This window comes from Pinus tabuliformis, chromosome 3_1 (assembly GCF_031772625.1).
Source record: "Pinus tabuliformis cultivar Carrire ecotype Pingquan chromosome 3_1, CPIR1, whole genome shotgun sequence".
NCBI classification, from domain to species: Eukaryota; Viridiplantae; Streptophyta; class Pinopsida; order Pinales; family Pinaceae; genus Pinus; species Pinus tabuliformis.
In genome coordinates this window covers 105694994-105717955 of record NC_142301.1, presented here as the reverse complement: position 1 = coordinate 105717955, position 22962 = coordinate 105694994, and the positions used below count along the sequence as shown (strand labels likewise).

The 22962-nt window shown below is 40.9% G+C and overlaps 1 protein-coding gene across 1 annotated transcript; it reads right to left on the bottom strand.

The window, feature by feature from the left end:
- Positions 1-21088: 21088 nt before the first annotated feature.
- Positions 21089-22459, bottom strand: LOC149185984 (uncharacterized). The gene has a single exon (XM_089409198.1). It carries the CDS (start codon positions 22457-22459, stop codon positions 21089-21091), a length of 1371 nt encoding a protein of 456 aa, XP_089265324.1.
- Positions 22460-22962: the final 503 nt, after the last annotated feature.

Sequence of the window (22962 nt, the reverse complement as noted above, 5' to 3'; positions counted from 1 at the left end):
CGATCTTCCTGAATGCTGTGTTCAGTGCATTGCGATCAGTAGGGCAACCGACACGGCTTCCTAAGGATAAAGGTTTTATGCCTATAGGGGTCTCCCAATATATACACGACGGTACGTGGGAGCACAATCCGTACTGGCGCTATCGTCCCTCAGGAGGAATCACCCACCTTCCACGAGATCGACAGTCACCAGGCTTAACGACGCCGGAACACGTCTCTAGCCTAGACCTCTATGTTGTGCGTTATGTTGCAAAGCGTTGTTAAGTTCATTCAATTTATTTTAGGTTGATCTTTTTAAAGTTTGCCTTTCAAGGTTCACCACGAGATGTATGATACAAATTCCTAAATGCAGTCTAAAGATGATAAGCAAGCTTTATATCTTTTCAACTTTGAAAATCCTAGCTACTAAGGGAAAAGAAAGACACCATCTTTTCTCAAAGAGCAATCAGCACACTCTAATGCACTTTTCCTAAATCCAACATGCAAACTATCAAATGCAAATGCACAATGCAGGTGTTTGTTTTCAGCTTTCTTAGTATTGATGCCTACAAAGAAAGCTTTTTGTACAACTTTGAATTTGCTTTCAAATGATCAAATACAAACAAGTTTACTTTTTCGAAATCAGAGAAGATAGAAGAGATTACAACACTTAACGATTTTCGAAATGAAGACTTGTTTCGACACTTAAAAGAGACAAATTCAAACCAATAAGCAAAAGTAAATGTATAATCAATCTGCAAACAGCCAATGAACTCTCTTCTAAGATCACAATCACAGATCTAAATCAAGGGCTACAGGATGACTATTTCACTCATGCAAAGGAAAACTGTAAATGACGCCACAAACACATAAAAACACTCACAGTCTTTTTGTACAAAAGGAGGCGGAATCTAAGCAGAGAAAAGGAGTTATCAGACTGGTACCTATGTTGGTTACATGCTACAAAAATCAGAGATCAAAACAAGGCAAAACAGAGCAGAGAACCCCAGCTGCACAAGGACAAACTAGTTCAGCGCAACCTCAACACAGGGGTTTTGACATTTAGCGCAGGTAGCCTTCACGGGAACTGCGTTGAAATGCAGAATCCCTTCACTGGGTCTGCGCTGAAGGAGAAACTCTCGTTTCCCTCAGGTTCTGGGTCACAGATTGCTATTTAATTCACTGTTTCAGGCCAAATAAAAGCAACAAGCAAGGTGTAATCAAAGGGATGCTTTGAAAGGCTACTAAGATCTATCACAAGGATCATCAAATCATTTGTGAATCCATTGTTCAGATCATAGACAAGTCCAGTGACTGGATCAAAGCAGCAACTTTCTACTTTGCATCCGGGAAAGATGCAGTTCGATTGTTGCTGTCAAGTCTATGATGCAAACAATGATAGAAACACAAATAAAATGACTAAACAAATATCCCCAGCGGAGTCGCCATTTTGTTGTGGGGAAAAATGCCTATGCAGGACGATCCTATCCACCTAAGGTGTGACAGTGCCTTAGCAACAAACGAGTACAACTATTCTGGTTTCTTCCTTTATGAAATGTGAAAGAAGAGAGATCAATAGACTTACCGGTGTCTTCCGTTTGTCCCTCGATCCGGTCTCTCTTCTCTTTGGGAGTTCACAACTACTTGCCTTCTTGCTTATCCAGCTTCAACTTCTTGCAAGATCACAAGAGAACAGCTACTTGCGACAAGAGAACAGCTACTTGCGACAAGAGAAGAACTCTACACAAAGACAGATATTCACATTCATAACTAGTTTAGGATTAGAAATAAACCAAATACACTAATACATTCATACATCAAAATACATCAGCATATAGGAGAAACAAAGATAGCTTTATTGATGAATAACAAGGTTCAGGAAGAGATACAACCCAGAGGGCTCCAATCCAGCATCTCCTTCCCAGCAAATGAAATTCCTATCTTCACCCCTTTCAAAGCATTAAGCACCCAATGATTCCAATCTCAAACCAACAGCAATTCTTTGCACTAACAAAATTCCAGCCTCTAGATCTCATGGAGAAGAGATCCATATATAGATGTTTGGAGAGAGGATGAGTCAGCTTGAGATCTGACTAGTGTCCTCTCCCTCTGTCAGTTCTTGAGTCCACTTGGAGGTTCTTGCTTCCACTTGGAGATTTGGAACCTCTTACTCATCACCAGTCGAATTCCCTGAGGCAAGTGTCATTTTGGAAGCTTCCTGGGTTTTGACACCTTGAGAAATGAGCCTGCCACTTGTCCACTCTCGTTCAGCGCAGGTAGCCAGTGTTCCAGTTGACATTCAACGCAGGTAGCCAGTGTTGGCTTTGACATTCAGCGCAAACAGCTAGTGTAGCCACTGAAATGATCCTGAATTGACTTGTTTTGAGCAGTTTTTGGTGGAGAACTTCTATGAATTGCTGTGGTTTGTTAGCCTTGTTCCTCTAGGGGTAGGAACAACATGTTTAGGGACTTTGGATCCCTTAGATTATGGACATTTCATGCTCAATGCTGTAAGGCACAAAAATGTCTATAACAGTTGCCCCCTAAAGTATGAGGTTGTTTATCAGGTGAAATGCTTTATCAGGGGGATCCGAAGTTCATCCAATGCTGAGAGGAGACCTGTAATAAGATACAATACAATACATTATTTTTCATACTGCTTTCATGATCTAGCTGAGGCGGGCATTCCCATGCTCAACTTCATAAATTCATTTTTCTGTACATAGAACAGACAATCGTCTGATGATAGACTGATAATTTTGATGAAATTATCATCCTTTGAGCAGGATGATTATCTCCTGTAATGATGTACATGTCAATGTCTTTATCTTTCCTGAATATATATCACAGCCCGGATGGATGATACTAGATCCGGGGTCTTCAAACTCGTTCGATCTTCACTCTAAGTACAAGTCGATCCATGTGAGAAATGTTCTGAAGTCGAACATGGAAAGACATCGCTTGATTACCGGTCAATGATGTAAACCGTTAACAAGCGCGAGAGGAATCACCGATAATGATAATGACCCTCAAGGTACTGCAGTACAATTCACGTGGTGTGAATAAAGGAATTGGCGTCGAACACCACGCAAAATCTTTCGGTCGAAGGTCATTGATGTATACTTGTCGCCGGAAGTGAGAAACTTGCCATTGTGGCATGCAAGCTTCAAAGTACTGAAGGGGTTGTTCCTAGATCAGCTTCTTGGATAATGAGCTGATGTCGACAAGAAGCAATCCGTCACAGGAGGGCCTTAATGAATCCCACATCAGTGACACGGAACAGAGCTAATGATTTTAATGGAGGTGAAAATGATCTGTGACATATGATTCAGGGTGGCGGTCATGAAAGGATGAAGGATAATGTATGGCAGTGGATGGGACACGGTTGACTTTTTCTGAACGACTTCTCTTGAACATATGGCGACACTGATACGATGGATCGGTAGCATTACCCCAAATATGGATGGTATGGCGAGACCATGGATGTGACCGGTGAATGAAACATCCCATCCCGATTGTGGTACGGAGGAAAAGTGTCATGTTCAAGAGCGACTTGCTACCATCAAAGTTTTCTTTAGTTTCTCCCAATTTTTCCCCAGTCATTGCTGACCAGTACCTCTTTATTTTTGTCAAGCTTGAGGAGGATAACATATGCTTGTTCTATAACCTGCCCTTCGGGCAAGCCCATCGCTATGTTTTAACGAGCCTAGCGATAGTGAAACTCGTTCTCGTCTAAAGACAAGTTTGTCGCTATTTAATGATTTTAACGAGTCTAACGACAAGGACAACTCGGTCCTTTTCATTTTTAGAGAGTTTGAAAAGGTACATAAAGTTAACTCCAAAAGTCCTTTTTCGTCATCTAATCCCTTAAGTCCGAAAAAGTATAAAACAATACAGAAGGGATGAGTTTTTGATAGTTTTAACGAGCCGAACAAAACAAGCGCTCGATCTTTTCGTGCAATAATCCCTCAGGTCCAAAAAGATTAAAATCTAGAGGAGGGATAGCTCTTCCTGTCGCTTTAACGAGCTGGAAGGCCAAAACTCGGCAATCTTTTCATATTTTACGAGTCAGTTGAAAAGAGCTTAAAGAAGACTCGTCTTTTGAGGAACGAGTGATAAACAGGGTTAGCAGCTGATTCCAGGTACAGGTTGGAATTTTCCAATCACGGCAGCATCACAAGGATGGCTAGGTGAAATCACTCTTCGCAGTCGTTCCTCAAAATGGGTAAACAATCATATGGAGGCGAATGATCGGACAATGAAAAGTGGAGGGGATGGTGCAAACACGACCAAGGCTTTAATGGCTGATGATATTACATTCACAGTGGTTATTTACCAGGATAGTTTATTTTTTAACGAGCTTAAACGCGGGTGGAAACATTTGCTCGATCTTATGTTTATTTTTTAACGAGCATGAACTATGTGCTAAAACTGCTCGGATCTTGCGTTTATTTTTTAACGAGCATGAACTGTGTGCTAAAACTGCTCGATTACCTAGTCATATGATAAGAATGTCTCATCAAGATCCTATTTTTTATGGAGCTTCATCTCACTAAGCTTTGCTCCGGATCCTTTCTTTATGCAAGTTTGGAAATGACTAATCCTACGAGTTTAAAGGGTTAGAGGTCCTAAAAATTTAAAAAATAAATAGCCGCCCCTTGCTTGCACTCCAAAAGGTTTGCATGCCCCCAGGTATAAAATATGATTTCAAGGTTACCCTTACTTCATCCGCCAAAACATTTGTTTAAGCAGGAAAGGCCTACCTCTTTCAGGCTACCCAAAGATTGTCTCGTTAATCTTTCAAACAAAACACTTCTTCGGCGATATCTATCGAAATAGACAAAGGTGAGAGACTCCGTCTGTCAACTCACATAACTTTGACAAAAGAATCTTATTCTAGAATAACCCCTCTCCAGCAAGGGCGGGGTACAAACTAGTCATATTCTCCCGCGGAAACCTACTCTATACCCAAAGTTTTCCTGCCAAAGTAGACCAGGACGCATGCCCCCTGGGTTCCAGTCATATCCTCTCGGATTACTCGCGCTCATCAGGAGGACGGACCGTGGGTTGAGACATTTCTTGCGTGAATAGACCATTTAGGGATGGTACATGACTATTTGCGATGCGTGATCTGGGAAATGAAAGTTGGTCCACGAGCTTGACCACTCTTCCTTCCTGCGGAAAACACATTACTCTAAAGAGTGAGGAGACGATGGCTCCCATGCAATATATATAGTCTCGTCCAAGGAGTAGGTTATAATCCAAGGGTCCTTGAACGACCATCACGTTCATTTGAACGGTCTTCCCTTTCAATGTTATAGGCACATTGGGGAGGATCCCTAAAGGTCGACTGGTTCCTTTATCAAAGCCTGATAGATTTCTCATTTCAGGCAAAAGCGCTGGCGAACCAAGCGCTTTCCAAGCAATAGAGGAAAGGATACTCACAGATGCCCCCTCATCAATGATAGTGCCAGCCATCACCATTCTGTATATTTGAACGATAATTCTGAATGGTATGCTTGCTGGCAACCGGGGTCTGCCTAGTTGGTTCCAATCAAAGGACACAACCAGGTTGCTTGGTGGTGGGACCGAATAAACGGCCGGATATCGCTCTGACGAACTTCCTTCCTGCGATAAAGGAATGGGGGAATTTCCCCCTTGTTCATCAGAGTCAGTGTTGATGAAGAGAACTTGGACGGTGTCGTCTTTATTCTCTTCTGTGACGGTATCATTCGAAGATAGAGCCTCTGAAGGCAAAACCGGGTCAACTGCCGTCTCAACCTTTTGACTTTCGTCAGGCATGGATCCAGACGGTTCATCTTCAATGATAGGTGCTTCGGCTGACCACCTGGGCGGGCCAGCCGGGTTCTCAACTAGTGAAGGACTTGGCAGGAGTTTTTGGTATCCAGGAGGAAGTTGCGCTCATAAAATCGGGCGATCTTCTAGAACTCTTTTAGCCTCATCTAAGAAGGGACAACGGTGGATGGCGTGATCGCCTTCACACAGTTTACAGGGAAATCTAGCTTTCCTTCTCTGTCCTAGGACTTCACTTTCACTAGTCGACGGTGAGCAGTCAACATGGCTATCAGAGGTTGATGCTACCGAATTGTGCAAATGGGGAGACCAGTCCCTTAGTATCCGAGGGATGCAGGGACAATCTCTGTGGAAATGGTCTCCCTTGCATATGACACATGGCGATTTAGGCCTGGTCAGTGCTGTGTGTGGATTTTTGTCAGACGACACTTGTTTGCCCCCAGTCGCCTTTGGCTCCTTCTTCTTCTTCTCTTTCTTCTTCTTTTCCTTCTTCTCCTTAGGAACCTGGGTTTTTGTTTTACCGGTTCCGTCAAGCGAAGAGGAAGGAGGAGAGGAAGATGAAGTAGAAGGCTGGTGGGCAACTCTGGTCTAATCTAACTGTTGACTCGACTGTTCAGGAATGGTGGTGTTCTGAACGACATTGGTTGAAAAGAGCCAGACTGGCAGGCCAATTGTCAGTCCTGGAAGCGACAATGTGGCCATGTGGGACGCACCAACATCTCCCCAAGAGGAGAAGGGACTAGGATTTCCACCAAGGGGAATTCCTTGGTTGGTGTGCTCCATTTTTTCAACCTAAAGATCAACGCAGGAATAAAGGGTGATTGTTCCATTTAAAAAAATTTTAACGACGCTTTAGACACAACTTGCTTTTTCAGTTTTAAAGAGTCGAGAAAAAGCTAAAGATGACTCTAGTCTCCTTCGATGTTTTAACGAGCCCGAAGTGACAAATGCTCGGATGGACTTTTTCCGTTATAGAGTCTGAAAAAGGCCAAAAGGAACTGCTCTGGAGTTCTAGGCAGAGGGTGTGTCAAACTTTTCGCAAAACCGCAGAATACTTTTTAGGGTACGGGCGGTCGATCTTCCTGAATGCTGTGTTCAGTGCATTGCGATCAGTAGGGCGACCGACACGGCTTCCTAAGGATAAAGGTTTTATGCCTATAGGGGTCTCCCAATATATACGCGACGGTACGTGGGAGCACAATCCGTACTGGCGCTATCGTCCCTCAGGAGGAATCACCCACCCTCCACGAGATTGACAGTCACCAGGCTTAACGACGCCGGAACACGTCTCTAGCCTAGACCTCTATGTTGTGCGTTATGTTGCAAAGCGTTGTTAAGTTCATTCAATTTATTTTAGGTTGATCTTTTTAAAGTTTTCCTTTCAAGGTTCACCACGAGATGTATGATACAAATTCCTAAATGCAGTCTAAAGATGATAAGCAAGCTTTATATCTTTTCAACTTTGAAAATCCTAGCTACTAAGGGAAAAGAAAGACACCATCTTTTCTCAAAGAGCAATCAACACACTCTAATGCACTTTTCCTAAATCCAACATGCAAACTATCAAATGCAAATGCACAATGCAGGTGTTTGTTTTCCGCTTTCTTAGTATTGATGCCTACAAAGAAAGCTTTTTGTACAACTTTGAATTTGCTTTCAAATGATCAAATACAAACAAGTTTACTTTTTCGAAATCAGAGAAGATAGAAGAGATTACAACACTTAACGATTTTCGAAATGAAGACTTGTTTCGACACTTAAAAGAGACAAATTCAAACCAATAAGCAAAAGTAAATGTATAATCAATCTGCAAACAGCCAATGAACTCTCTTCTAAGATCACAATCACAGATCTGAATCAAGGGCTACAGGATGACTATTTCACTCATGCAAAGGAAAACTGTAAATGACGCCACAAACACATAAAAACACTCACAGTCTTTTTGTACAAAAGGAGGCGGAATCTAAGCAGAGAAAAGGAGTTATCAGACTCGTACCTATGCTGGTTACAGGCTGCAAAAATCAGAGATCAAAACAAGGAAAAACAGAGCAGAGAACCCCAGCTGCACAAGGACAAACTGGTTCAGCGCAACCTCAACACAGGGGTTTTGACATTCAGTGCAGGTAGCCTTCACGGGAACTGCGTTGAAATGCAGAATCCCTTCACCGGGTCTGCGCTGAAGGAGAAACTCTCGTTTCCCTCAGGTTCTGGGTCACAGATTGCTATTTAATTCACTGTTTCAGGCCAAATAAAAGCAACAAGCAAGGTGTAATCAAAGGGATGCTTTGAAGGGCTACTAAGATCTATCACAAGGATCATCAAATCATTTGTGAATCCATTGTTCAGATCATAGACAAATCCAGTGACTTGATCAAAGCAGCAACTTTCTACTTTGCATCCAGGAAAGATGCAGTTCGATTGTTGCTGTCAAGTCTATGATGCAAACAATGATAGAAACACAAATAAAATGACTAAACAAATATCCCTAGCGGAGTCGCCAATTTGTTGTGGGGAAAAATGCCTATGCAGGATGATCCTATCCACCTAAGGTGTGACAGTGCCTTAGCAACAAACGAGTACAACTATTCTGGTTTCTTCCTTTATGAAATGTGAAAGAAGAGAGATCAATAGACTTACCGGTGTCTTCCGTTTGTCCCTCAATCCGATCTCTCTTCTCTTTGGGAGTTCATAGCTACTTGCCTTCTTGCTTATCCAACTTCAACTTCCTGCAAGATCACAAGAGAACAGCTACTTGCGACAAGAGAACAGCTACTTGTGACAAGAGAAGAACTCTACACAAAGACAGATATTCACATTCATAACTAGTTTAGGATTAGAAATAAACCAAATGCACTAATACATTCATACATCAAAATACATCAGCATATAGGAGAAACCAAGATAGCTTTATTGATGAATAACAAGGTTCAGGAAGAGATACAACCCAGAGGGCTCCAATCCAGCATCTCCTTCCCAGCAAATGGAATTCCTATCTTCACCCCTTTCAAAGCATTAAGCACCCAATGATTCCAATCTCAAACCAACAGCAATTCTTTGCAATAACAAAATTCCAACCTCTAGATCTCATGGAGAAGAGATCCATATATATATGTTTGGAGAGAGGATGAGTCAGCTTGAGATCTGACTAGTGTCCTCTCCCTCTGTCAGTTCTTGAGTCCACTTGGAGGTTCTTGCTTCCACTTGGAGATTTGGAACCTCTTACTCATCACCAGTCGAATTCCCTGAGGCAAGTGTCATTTTGGAAGCTTCCTGGGTTTTGACACCTTGAGAAATGAGCCTGTCACTTGTCCACTCTCGTTCAGCGCAGGTAGCCAGTGTTCCAGTTGACATTCAACGCAGGTAGCCAGTGTTGGCTTTGACATTCAACGCAAACAGCTAGTGTAGCCACTGAAATGATCCTGAATTGACTTGTTTTGAGCAGTTTTTGGTGGAGAACTTCTGTGAATTGCTGTGGTTTGTTAGCCTTGTTCCTCTAGGGGTAGGAACAACATGTTTAGGGACTTTGGATCCCTTAGATTATGGACATTTCATGCTCAATGCTGTAAGGCACAAAAATGTCTATAACAGTTATGATGTCTTTCCACTACTTGAGATATCTTGGAGTAAGTCATGGAAGGAGTTTGTTGAAGGCTTGAGATAGGACAAATCCAGAGGATGGTTCCGCTTGGAGCCTGTGAAAGGAAGACTCAGGTGAAACCATTCCTTTCTGTACTTTAGTTATCTATAATAAAAGAAACACTTGTCTTGTTCCTGATATAAATCTTCTTCATGTTTATGATATCAATGTTATGATTCACATATGAATGGTTGTTATAATTGTATAACTAACTACCTTTCAATATGCTATGAAGATGATTTCTTTATGATGCTTGGTCAATATACTTCTGTGCTTTTTGGAATTGATTGTTTTGTAGGTTGAAGGATCAAAAGGAACTCCAAGAGGGTTTGGACCTTGGCTGGATCTTCCAAAACGAAGGACCCCCAGGTGCACCTCTCTTCGTGTAGTTTGATTATATTAGCATCATGGTTGTGTGGAATTCTTGTTTTTATTTGTAGATAACCCTCGATCTGCTAGGGTATCAACCCAAGACCCTAGGGGAATTTATCCCTAAACACTCCTTTAATTTCTAATCATGAAAGTGACATTCAACTGCCTTCCATAGATGATTTCTCACCAGAATTTTTGGATGAGTTGAAAGAGGATGCTATCCTTGACAGAAGGACATGCACTTCGAGGAGGGGAAATTTTGATTATGTTCGAGTTAGTCTTAAAGGGAACAAATCGAGTAAGGCAAAGTGGATGGAGGTGGAAAAGGTGAGGGAGTTGTACCCTCACCTTCTTAACAGGTAATTGAAGGCTTTTAGGGTCCAAAAGCTTCCTATTTGGGAGGTGTAATCAGGTGATCGTGTTCTAAGTGAAACAAAAATGCTCAAAATTGGAACGGCTTAGAATTGGTTGAAACTAGAACTACTAGATAGAGCTCGTCGTCCTGATTCTGGCACTGTGAACAGTTCGAAAAACTAACATCGAATGGGGGAGTTATCGCATTTAAAAAATGCCCAGTAAACTGCAAATTTTTGAATTATGGAAGAATTAAAAAAGAATATTTCGAGGAATATTCCTTGAAATATTCTCCAAAATATTCGTTGGGATATTTCGTTTGTTTGGACCAATCAGAGGCCGACACATGGAAAGCCCGGAGGCCACCACGTGGCCCTGATTGGCATGTTAAAATTTTTATGGGTCGAGCGGGATCAAACCCGTGACCTCCCACATACAAATCTACAGGCCTGACCATCCGCGCTACATGTTGCTTCTTAACTAATATGGAACGCGAGTTGTATTTATTGGGTTAACATTTACGTTTTGAGGGATAAACCACCAACAGTTACCCACTAGCGGTTCTGATCTGGTCACACACCGACGGTTATGCCAACGGTCAACAAACCCGCCAGCGCAAACCATAACCATCGCCCCAAATCACTGCCACATGCGCAACGGTTACGCCAACGGTTAGTTAGCCTGACAGTTAAGCTTGGTGAAGCAAACAAAAAGGCAAAATTCGCTGAATTTAGTCATAGGTAACTCCAGTTAATCCACTTTTGGTGGAGTTTCTTTAGGCCAGATTGGACAAAACTTCTGGGGGTCATAACTTTCACTACGGAGAACCTTTTGGAGCGGTTTTTTTTTTTGATTTCGAGTATTTTGAGCACTCCAAAGCCAATGGTATAGTTTGCAGAGTCAACAAAGCTAATCTTCAGGTACGTTTTCAACATAGAATCTTGGAGAACCATCAGGGCCTAGGGAGTGTTGGAGCTGTATTGGGCTATGGTTAACCATTGGAGGTGAAACAAAAGCCAATATTTACTGTTTTCTATGTTTTGAACTCATTTCCACTACTTATTTTGCCTGTTTAGGCTTTCTTATCATTGTATAACCAATTTGAGCATCTAATAAGAGCAAGGACATGCCCATTTGGGGGCCTTGGACCTGACAGATGTAGCCCAGGAGGGGTGAACTGCCTCATCAGTTGCTGTGTTATATTATGTGATTTTATCTTGCTGTTTTTTTCAGATTTATTATGCTAAACAGTAAAATGAAATAATACTCCGCACATAAGACTCAGAAATTTACCAAAAACACTTTGTTTCAATTGCAAGACATGAGTAACAATTTGCACATATAATTTAATGGAAATGAATACCTTGAACAACAAATACAAGTAGTTTCATTTTCAGATCAATTATTTATGGTTTGGCTAGTCTAGTGGGGCATCCGATAAAATTGGATGAGCATACAACTAAGCTTCAAAAGGGGTCCTATGCAAGTGATTTTAAATGATATCCCTTGGAAGCTTCAACATAGTACTCAATATCATCATACAAAGGACCACCCAAAAACAAACCATCTGATCCTGTCGAAGTTTGAAGAACCAAGTCACCCTTTTTCAGAAGACCATTGCTACTGTCATTTTGAGCAATTATTTTAATGTCAACACTTGGGATTGTTGGCAGCACTGACCTTGAATGTACTTTCCTAGGCACCCCACAAAGAAGGAATAATAGGTTGGCACCCATCAGTTTTAACAGCAACGTGCCGACTTCTTGGATAAAACAAGACCTTTTCAAAACTATTTTTCTCACTAACATTCCTTTTATCTCTCAGAACAAAGACCATTTCATCTTCAAGATTGGCCCAGTGAGTGTACAAACAATGTTGCTTGGTCCATTAGCACTTGAAACAAGTTTGACATTATTGATCATATCTATAAATTCACCCTCCTTTTTCCATATGTCTACAATAATGCTTCGAGACAACTCATTTGCTTTGGGATAAGAACTTGAATCAACATGTATTTCACCACTCAGTAGATATTTTTCACCAGTCAAATATATAGGCTTATGGTTCAATACATTGAATTCTAATGAAGACATTCCAAAGAAAATGCACGAGTTCAAGAAATGAAGCATGTGCACATGAGAAGCTTCTAAGCATATTTTCTACCATCCTTTCTCAATCAACAAATTCATTGGTTCTTTGTTTGGCTATACGATGTAAGAAGCCACAGGATGAGTAGACATAATACACAACTAATAGCCTTTTTGGATAAACACTATCTCTGAATTATCAGAAACACCAACGTCGACATCAATAACCTTTCTCTCCCAACACCAATCATCATCCCAATCTAACAAATCAGATGAAGGTCCATGCTTTACTTCAAGACGCAATGCACCAGGTAGGACTTTCTCAAATATGAAGTCATTACTCTCATTTGTTAAACTTAAAGAGTTAAGATTCTCTGAACCTAGAGTTCAATAGCCAGAGAAGTAATTGATATAGAAAATGAGGAGTCACATCTTTCCTTGCATATCACTGATCCATGGATATCAACAAGGGCCTTTATAAATTAAATGCCAAACATTGGTCTAGTTACTGTCACATCAATATGTGATGGTGAAAATTAAAGACCGAAATCACGTTCTGTTGTTGTGGTCAATGGGGATATTCGATATTAACATGGTTGAACCTCGAAGCAGAAGTTTCCCATATCATCAATCCTCTTTAGTTGAGGCTTAACATTGTTTGGCCCATGTGTCATACCAACTTGACGCTTGCCATAATAGCCATTTGTCACTAATTTTAGGGAACCAAAAATATTATAATGTGTTGCTTCTATCTTTTGGATTGAAGTCATGTTTGGCACAACCATGAAATTCTCCAAACTACTAAACCCAAAGTGATCCTTCTCAGCCTTGATTATGTAGCGTGTTGATGTTTCATGATCAAGTTTGTAATATCCCTGGACATGTGTTGTAGCTCTTTCTCTTCCATCAACTAATATCTTAACACCTTCAAAACAGACTCCTTCAGAAGTTACCACAAGTCCTCCAACTGAGAAACCTGTGACCTAAGATGCCAGAGATATATTAACATGAATGTGATAAAAAAGAACCTCTATAGATGGAAGTGAAACATCAAATATTGTATCCTCACCCTTCTAGAATGACAACAACCTTTATTTTCCACATGGAATAAAATTAAAATAAAATTTCCCATATGCATCAGATATTGCATGACAAAGTGCTTGATTTGGCTAAGGATCTTCTTTGAGGGAACTTCACCTCATGGACATCATCTAAATAAAGGTGTACATGAACACCTAAAATAGGGTTACCCTGAGAAACAACTAAGCCATCCATATCATAACTTGGGACATAAAAGATGTCATCTACTACCAGATTTCCAAAACCCAACTCCATCTCTAGAGAGCCTCTTTGGGAAATTGTTAAGAGAACATGAGAATCACGTATTTGAAAGAGAATATTATAGAAAATATACTCTATAAGCCTCAATCATTGTACCTCATGCGTAGTGCCATCCTAGCTAGGATCAACATTAGGTATGACCTTGTATCTTCTTCCTCTGTTTAACAATTGGTTCATAGAGCCCGCTCTTTCCACTTCTTCACGTTTGATTTCATGGAGGGCTACTGTGTCCTCTGGACACTCATCCTTAAGGAAATCCAAACTTATTCTGCGTATCAAACAAAGGAAAAGAGAGAAAAATATCATGGCCTTTCCTTTTTGAAAAAAAATGTAGTGGGATTTGATATGACCTGATATTTTTATACTGCTCGAGGATTGATGAAGTTTATGTATTCATGATGGGAAGAAACCAGCCTATATTTCCTTGGAGTAATATTTGTAAACGTGTAACTGCCTCCTTGCGACATAAACACATCATTAATGAGATCATTTCTAGTGGAAATGAGTTCAACGTTCACATTGACACTACCTCAATTTATATCTGGACAACTTTCTGCTCCAACAGCCCCCATCACTCTCCTAGAAATAGTGAACCCAGTGAAGTGAAAATTGATGTCAGCCATTGCAACCATTGTGATCCACTGATACATATTCACCCATTTTAGATATATTCAACAAGTTAGGGAATATGAGTATTTTTGATGTAATTTTTCCACTCGATAATCTTAACATCAAATCCGAAAGTGTCTCGTTCATCTTCACATCAAATCCGAATCTGTCTTGTTCATCTTCAGAGAGCTCATGGAACAATTTTTCAGAATTGTATCGAATATGCACAAATATATTAAAAAAATTATTAATGTATGCTGCTTGATTACCAATCAAAATGTTTAAAACAATACAGCACCAACAAATTTGTATTTCATCTCCATTGCACATAATTCACCTTCCTTCGTAGAATGCATATGGCTTGTAGATCTTTTCCAGGTGCTTCAATTGTTGTAACATATATTTTTTAGATGATCTTGATAACCCCACTATCTGCAATATGACTATCAGTTTGCAATGATTCATTTTATGTATTTTTTTTTTATAATTATGGTGAATCAATAATTCTTTAGATTAAATAACGAATCTACTCCTTGAACAAAGATTTTATGCGGAAATTATATGCAAAGTAAAATTTACATGAGTAAATTTTTAACTTTTCAAGTTCCACTTATATTCATCAAAATTTCGAGTAAGAAACATAAAGTATCGTTACAACTTACGTTGTTTGGTGAACTAACCATGTCCAGAGCCTGCCCATAATTCTCCATAGTATTAATGCAGGTCAATTGCTTCAACAATTTTACCGGGTTTCCTTTGCGATCAATGTAGGGATTACATTTAAAATGTTCAAATATTATTTTTAAAAATTATTGAATTGTTATGAGATTTACCATCGAAGAAGCAATCTGATAAACCTTTACGACATGCTTTCCTAGTTGCTAAAGTAGCATTCGCAACCATGTCTATCGATATCTGCAATTTGAATTCAACCAAAATAACACATCTAAGAGAAAAAAGATAATGGTTTTTTGGGTCGAAGTTTTGAAGACATATATGGAAGATCTGATCTCCCAAGAAAAATAAATAATGTAGAGAAGCTTCATAAAAATCAAATAAATATGATTTAAATAATTAAAAATGTCAAATCTAAGTTTTGAACCATCCACCGTCATCTTCCAGATATAGATGAAAAATGTAATCTAATAAATAAAAAAACTTAATATGGAAATACTCCAGAAAATATAAAATTAATTACCAAATGTTTTTTCACACTTTGTTAAGAGTTACTCACCAGATCTAGCACAGTAGAAGCAAGATAGTTGACCTTTGCCATAGTGCGTAATGATTGGATCAATCATTCTGCAAGCTGAATATTTCATTTAGCTCAACAACAATGTGAGAGTAATCGAGCATTGGATCATAAGGTTTCCTCAACTTTTTCAAAGACCGAATTTCGATGAAACCTCGACATCCATGGATCAGAAGGTTCCCTCAACTTTGTCAAAGACCGAATTTCGATGAAACCTTGACATCCATTGATCCGTCGGAAGTAGTTCGAACTGCCAGACATGTAACCAATATCTGAAGCACCCACCATGTCTTTGTTACAAGGAAATTCGAATCTAAAACCCTACTAGTTTTTTTCCTGGTTTCAGCAACTAACTTCATCTCTCTTTCTCTAGTTCCCAACTAGTTGTAGCTAGTTCAATGCCGATAGAATCTGAAATCACTCTGATGGTTGAGATGTAGGTTTTCAGGGGCACCAAACACATGGATCCACTAAAAATCCAGGTAAAAAATGCCTTTACATTGTCGATTACCAAGGCAAGATGATCTATAACCAGTACGATTTAGGGAAAAATCACCCAAAACCTCAAATTTAGGGCAATTTAAATTATTAAGTTATTTGTAATTCAAAGTTTAAATAAAATAATTACAAATGTCTTTACTCTCTTTGAAAATAGAAAACAACTTTTCATTCAAATAATACTATTTTAACTTTCAATTAATTGAAATTTATTTTATTTAATTAATATAAAATTGTTTTTGGTTATTTATATGTATTTTTCAAAGTTATTTGTAATTTCAGATTAAAAATAAAATAATTATTGTCCCCATGGGGTAGATCTCACGTAAAAACATAAACATGTAAACATAAATGTAAATGTAAACATAAAATTAAATGTAAATGTTAATATTTAACATTTAACAAATAAAAAGAGCTATGGTAAATAAATAAAATATGAATAAACCAGAAGTATGGTAAATAAATAAGAATTTTTTTATATTTACTCCACAGGTATGGTTAAAGAAAAAATAAAAAATAAAAAAATCTAGAGGTATAGTAAATAAACAAACCTGGTTTTATCTTTACTCCATTAACCTCTTTATATTTATGAAAACTCAAAAAATAGGTTTTATTTAGGTGGATCCTGGCCACACATAATTATTAATACCATGGGCCAATTACCATATTTATAAAAGAGGTATGATAAATAAATAAATATAAAAGAGGTATAAAGATGTATGGTAAATAAATAAAAACATATCAAATAATATTAGAAATCAACATCTAATTATATACCAAGCCTATGGGCCAAATACCATTGTAAATAAAATAAATATGATAAATAAATAAAAATATAAATAAACAAGAGGTATGGTAAATAAATAAAACCTTTTTTTATATTTTCTCCATAAACCTCTTTACACTTACTAACACTCAAAAAATGGGTTTTATTTAGGTGAAGGCTATGGGAAAAATACCATGGGCCAAATTATTATTAATACCATGCAAAAAATACTATTAACCATAATATTTTTTTTTTTCCGTAAATCTAGGCTAATTTATATTACAAAAAACAAAACTTACATCAAAGTTACATCAGGGCTGTGGCCCTGCATCTTCAGCGGGATTGTCTTCATGAAAAACCTTCAGAGTAGCATCATTACAAAAATGATTCAACACAGTAAACTTAGAAACCGCCACAATGGATATGTGAGCTGACACGGTGGATTGACAAACCGACAAACTGACACGGTGGACTGACATAGTGGATACAAAGTCCGATATGGACGACACATAGACAGAAAGACAAAGAGCACAGTATATCGACATGGAGCAAAAAGAGTTGCTTTCCTGGTAGCATTGAGCGTGATGACAGCGGAGTTAATCCTCATCGGTCGTTTGGGGCTCCTCCTTCGCCGGACCTTTAAGCTTCTGCAAGACCTCCCCATCCTTCACCTACCCTTTGGGCTTTTGTGAGACCCTCATTTCCGCGCTCAACGCTCTCTGAACCGGAACACTAGGGCCTGCTTCGTCCATTTGAGTGGCTGGGGGAGCGTAATTTGGGGGAGGCCCTCGCATATCGACCGCAGGGACCTGCATATCGACCACCGGCACGCCCAGATTATCCAGAGGACCTCTGTGGTTATTGCAGTGTTCCACCATGACTGAAACTATCAGAGTATTGTTTTCCAGCGTACAAGGAATTCGGTAACGAACAGTCGGGTGCTCCAGATGCCCACATTCCGGAATTTCTCCCCACCCACGCATAGCTCCACGTCCTACAGGTCTGTTTGAGCTTCTGATGTGCTCATATGCTATTTCCGCCGAGGAGGAGGGCGAATTGACAGGGCGCTGGGTGGCAGAGCTGCCCCGTGAACCACCCCTGCGACTACCCATCCTTGGCCTCTCCCGCGGCATCGTCAATTCAACCTTCGAACCAGAATCCCACAGAGAATTTGTGCTCAGAATCTCCTCCGCTATCCTCTGCTTGGAATGTTTGCAGGTATGAATCCAGGCGACCGGGGGAGCGTAAATAACGAGCGCCATATGCCTCGAACCGAGCTGCGCAATGAATGCACATCGAACCAGCCATAAACCCAGCATTGAAGCCGAGTATGCGGAGCCTCCCATCGCTTTTATTGCCTCTGCGGTCGGGTGCGTCGTGGCATGTCCGGGCTTACGACCGCCCACGTGACTTGCCTCCGCCGACACCTGTCTATCCCGCCTGTTCTCCACCCGCATCCGGGAGAGGGAAATCTTTTTGCACCAGAGAGATGCATTCTTTTTTGAACTGAGCATCATCAACCGTGTCCAAGGAACCTGAGAAATAGGGTGTTGACTGCGTTACGCCACGATTTGCCATTCTATCTGCTACCTGATTGGCAGTCCTCCTTACATGTTGGAAGGATATGTTCTGTAGGTCATGAAGCTTTTCCTCCACGGATTCCAGGCGGCTTAGAAGCCTCCAGCTTGCTGCGATCTTGACTGCTTTGGCCCCTGCCTGTATTCTTTTAGCTGCCTCTATTAGGATAAGAGAATCGCCTTCCACTTCAAGAGGGGAGAAGTGATGTTGCTCCGCAAGACATATTCCTTTCCAAAGACCTTCCAGTTCTGCCGCATTGTTTGTATCTGTGCCTAAAGAGCCATAGTATATGTATATCACTTCTCCTGTGTGTCGTCTGATGACTCCCCCAAATCCTGCTGGGCCAGGGTTACCTTTGGCAGCGCCATCAAAGTTCAACTTGTAAGAGTTGAGTGCAGGAGGGGACCATGAAGATTGAGAGGCAGGTCTGATGGATGGAGAGGCAATTGCCTTTTGTAGGGCTGAGAGATCAAGGTTCCATTCTTTCAGAATTTGGCGCTCTTGCTGAGTTTCGGGCATGTCATTATCATTCCAGGCCTTGATGGTCAGGGTTTCTTGGATGTTTTTCCTGAGTATGATCCAGAGTTCGTCTATGGATCTGGACATATTGTTGAAGATTCTGTGATTGCGCTCTTTCCAGAGGGTCCAGTACAGAAAGCCTGGTATAATGCTCCATAAAGAGTTGAGAATTTGACTTTTGAATGGTTTTATGTCCCAGTTCCTAATATTTTCCGTTATATCCAGTTGTCTTTGTGAGACTCTCTTGTTGCAGCTGTCCACCTTCTCCCATAGCTGCTTTGCTAATGGGCATTCTTCCATTAGATGGCTGATTGTTTCACAATCAGTGTTGCAATTTGGGCATCTGGAAGGCCCAATGAATCCTCGTTTTAACAGATTATCCCATGTGAGGATGCGTTTTTTGCTTAGTAACCATAAGAAGGTGGAGATCTTGGGCCATAGGCCTGAGTGCCAAATTTGAGCCCAGATTTGATCCTTAACCGCCGGAAAAGTGGAATAGCGCAGATGATGGGCTTCCTTTGTAGTGAATGTTCCTTTGGTTGTGTAGCCCCATCGAAGTTTGTCCTGCTGCTCGGAGTGGCGGATTTTCCTGCTTGCAAGTTCCTGATCTATATCTGTGTATTGTTCTCCCCGCCAATCTATTTGCCAAAGTCGTGCTGATTTCCATGTCTGAAGGTCTTGCTGTGCGGAAGGCTGCCAATACTGATGTACCTGTGTGATGCCCTCTTGCTTCATGTACTCTTGCCAAAGGGGTTTGTGAAACAAATTTGCAAGTTTAGGTAATTGTTGCCATGAGTCCTCCCAGAACCTGGCAATTTTGCCTGAGTGAATTTCCCAGAAGCCATGTGCCTGAATGAATCTGCTTTGTGTTTTTGCATTATTCCATATGAGAGATCCTTTTGCTGTGGGGTTAATTCTTATGAGGTCACTCCATTGGCTGCCGTTGGCATATTTTGCTTGCCATAATTGAGCCCATGGGGTATTAGGCTTGGAGACCCAGTTCCACCAAATACGTGCTCCCATTGTGTTATTGCTTTGAAGCGGGTCCCTGAGGCCTAATCCGCCTTCTGATTTGGGTGTACAGACTTCAGACCAATTTACAAGAGCCCACTTCCAGTTTAGGCCTGTGGAACCCCAGAGAAAATTGCGTTGCAAATTACGAATAGCTTTCAGTACCCCTTTTGGAGCTGCCAGGATCGAGAACAGATATAGCGGCATTGCTTGTAGGACTGATTTGATTAGAACTAGCCTCCCTGCCAGATTTAAAGCTCGGAAAGTCCAGGATGAGAGTTTTGATTCAAGTTTATCCAAAAGAGTCCGCCATGACACCTGCTTAATGGCTGAATCTGAAAGGGGAGCTCCCAGATATTTGGAGGGCAGATGGGAGATTGTAAATCCTAAAATACGAGCAATAATTCTCTGCATGAGGGGAGGGGTATTGAAGAAGAAGAGTTGGGATTTAGCAGCGTTGATGGAGGTGCCTGAGGCCTCAGAGAAGAGGGATAGTAGTGATTTGAAAGCAGAGGCTTCTTTTGCAGAGGGGTGCCCAAAGAGCATGGTATCATCAACAAATTGCTGATGAGTTTGAGGAGGGCGTCCATGTAGAGAGATGCCTTTGAGAACTTGAGAAGAGACTGCTGCTTTGAGGAGCCTGCTGAGCCCTTCAGCCATTAAAACGAAAAGGAAGGGTGACAGGGGATCCCCTTGACGGATGCCACGAGAGGGCCGAAAGGGAGTTGAGGGAGAGCCATTCAGAAGAACAGAGAAGCTGGGAGAGGAGATTAGGCTCATGATCCATCTTGTCCAAGTTGCATTAAATCCAAAAGCTAAGAGCATTTTTTGAATGAAATTCCAGCTCAGTTTATCAAAGGCTTTAGAGAGGTCTAATTTAAGGAGCATACCTGGTTTTTTGAGAAGCTTTAGAGAATGAATGACTTCGTTGGAAAGAATTATTCCATCCATAATTTGCCGCCCTTCAACATAACCGGTCTGTTCAGGAGAGATGAGCAGTGGAAGGAGCGGTTTGAGTCGATTCGCAATGACCTTTGAAATGAGTTTGTAGATCACATTACATAGCGCTATTGGTCTGTATTTCTCAGGTTTGTGTGTTGCTACTTCTTTGGGAACCAAGGCTATGAAGGTAGAGTTGAGGGCTGGGAGGACCCAGTGCATGCTTCAGGATTCCTCGACTAAGTCCCAAACTTCAACTTTGATAAGCTCCCAAAATTCATGAAAGAAATTTGCAGTGAATCCGTCAGGTCCTGGAGCCTTGCCGTCTTTGAGCTAAGCCATAGCTTCTTCTACTTCCTTTAAGGTAGTAGTTTGGAGCAATTTGTTGTTGTGATCCTCATTTATAATTTTTGGGATATGTTGCGTGATGGCGCTGATTGCTTCATCTCTATTTCCTTCTGGTTCTTTGAGAATGTCCTTGAAGTATCCTGTAAATTCTTTTTCCATGTCTTCATGAGTCTCAATTCTTTCACCCTGTTGATTGTTGACAAAGGTGATGTTGTTGTGCATACGCCTTTGTATGGTGGCTTTGTGGAAAAATTTTGTGTTTTTCTCTCCGTCTTTGAGCCAGCTGATTCTAGATTTTTGGCGCCATAAAGTTTCCTCTTGTTTTTGGCGTTCTTCGATTTGATTCCAGAGGATCTGCTCCTGTTGAGTTTGTTCTTCCGTGCGACCTTCCAGGATGAATGTTTGTTGTAAAGCTTTCATTTGCTGTTCCAATTTTTGTTTGCTCTCCTGTATGTTGCCAAAATGAGTTCGATTCCATACCTTGAGGACTTGTTTCAGATTCTTCAACTTTTGTTGGAACTGGTACATCTTAGCTCCCGCAGGCGGGGAATACGATGCCCAGGCCGTCTTAACCACATCCTTGAAATTGGAGTTGTTGAGCCAGAAAGCTTCGAACCGAAAGGGTCTATTACAACGATTGCCTGGTCTGGACCATTGGAGCAGAATCAGCCAGTGATCTGAGCCTCCTTGGGGAATGATTGAGGCATGAAGGTCCCCTCCCAGGTGGATCGCATTATCTGAAATCAAGAAACGATCCAGTCTTGAGGCGATGTGGAGAGCGCCTCGGCGCTTGTTGGACCAGGTGAAGGTGCCATTAGAAGTGGGGATATCCATAAACTGATTATCTTGTAGGAATTGCTTGAAGCCGCTGCTGTCACTATCGAGCCTGGTTCTGCCTCCTTGTTTTTCTTCCAAGGATTTTATTATGTTGATGTCGCCTCCTCCAATCCATAAGGGGAAGTGTCTGTTATGATTGAGAGCGGAGATCGTGTCCAGGATGTCCAATTTTTGCTGGATTATCTGCGGGAAGTAGACATTGGTAAGGTGCCCATGGATGTTGGTTCCGATGAGGTGGAAGGTGGCTTGAATTATATGAAGAGTGGCATTGAAATTATCTAGTGAAACAATCTGCGGGTTCCATAAGATGGCTAGACCCCCTGAAGCTCCAGAGGCGTCTACTGATACTGAGCTGCTGCCTGCCCATAATTTATTGCTAAGTCGATCTATCACTGCACTGCTGCTTTTTGTCTCTTGAAGGAAGATTATAGCTGGTTTTTCTTGCATTATCAGATTTTTGATCATTCTGTGTTTAAAGGGACTGTTAAGTCCTCTTACATTCCATGAAATGAGCTTCATGTAGACTGAGGTTTGGGTTTATAGCACTTGGTCAACTTGGGGAATTGCCCCGAGTCCATTAGTATTCGTCCTACGATTATGGTTCTTTGGAGATCTATTTTTCTGCCCCTTTTCTTTGTTTCTTTGAGGATTTTCCTTCCATCCCAGTGACTGCCGCCTTGTATTCCCAAGCTTTTATGGTGCTGCACCTTGGACAGGACTCCTTCGAGCTTGTCTATTTGCCATAGGGGGATGGAATTGTACTCTTTTTGTTTGCATGCTTTCTCCAGTTTGGAGATGTCTAGCCTAGAGATTTCAAGCTCTTCAATGTCTACTTCTTCCTGATCCTCCTCCATCTCGATTGTAGTGTTAAGGTCTTCCTCCTCTGCGACTGCTTGAAGGCTCAGAGCTAGTGCTGTATCAAAATCCATATCTGAAGCTTGTTGATTTTCTTCTAGAACAGTTTTTCCTTTGAATGGGAATAAGGGACCCGAATCTGTGATCACTGAAGCTTTCTCCATAGA

Bases quoted from the DNA above. Each gene is read 5' to 3' on its own strand.
- LOC149185984 (XM_089409198.1), bottom strand. From the start codon at position 22,459: ATGAAGCTCATTTCATGGAATGTAAGAGGACTTAACAGTCCCTTTAAA.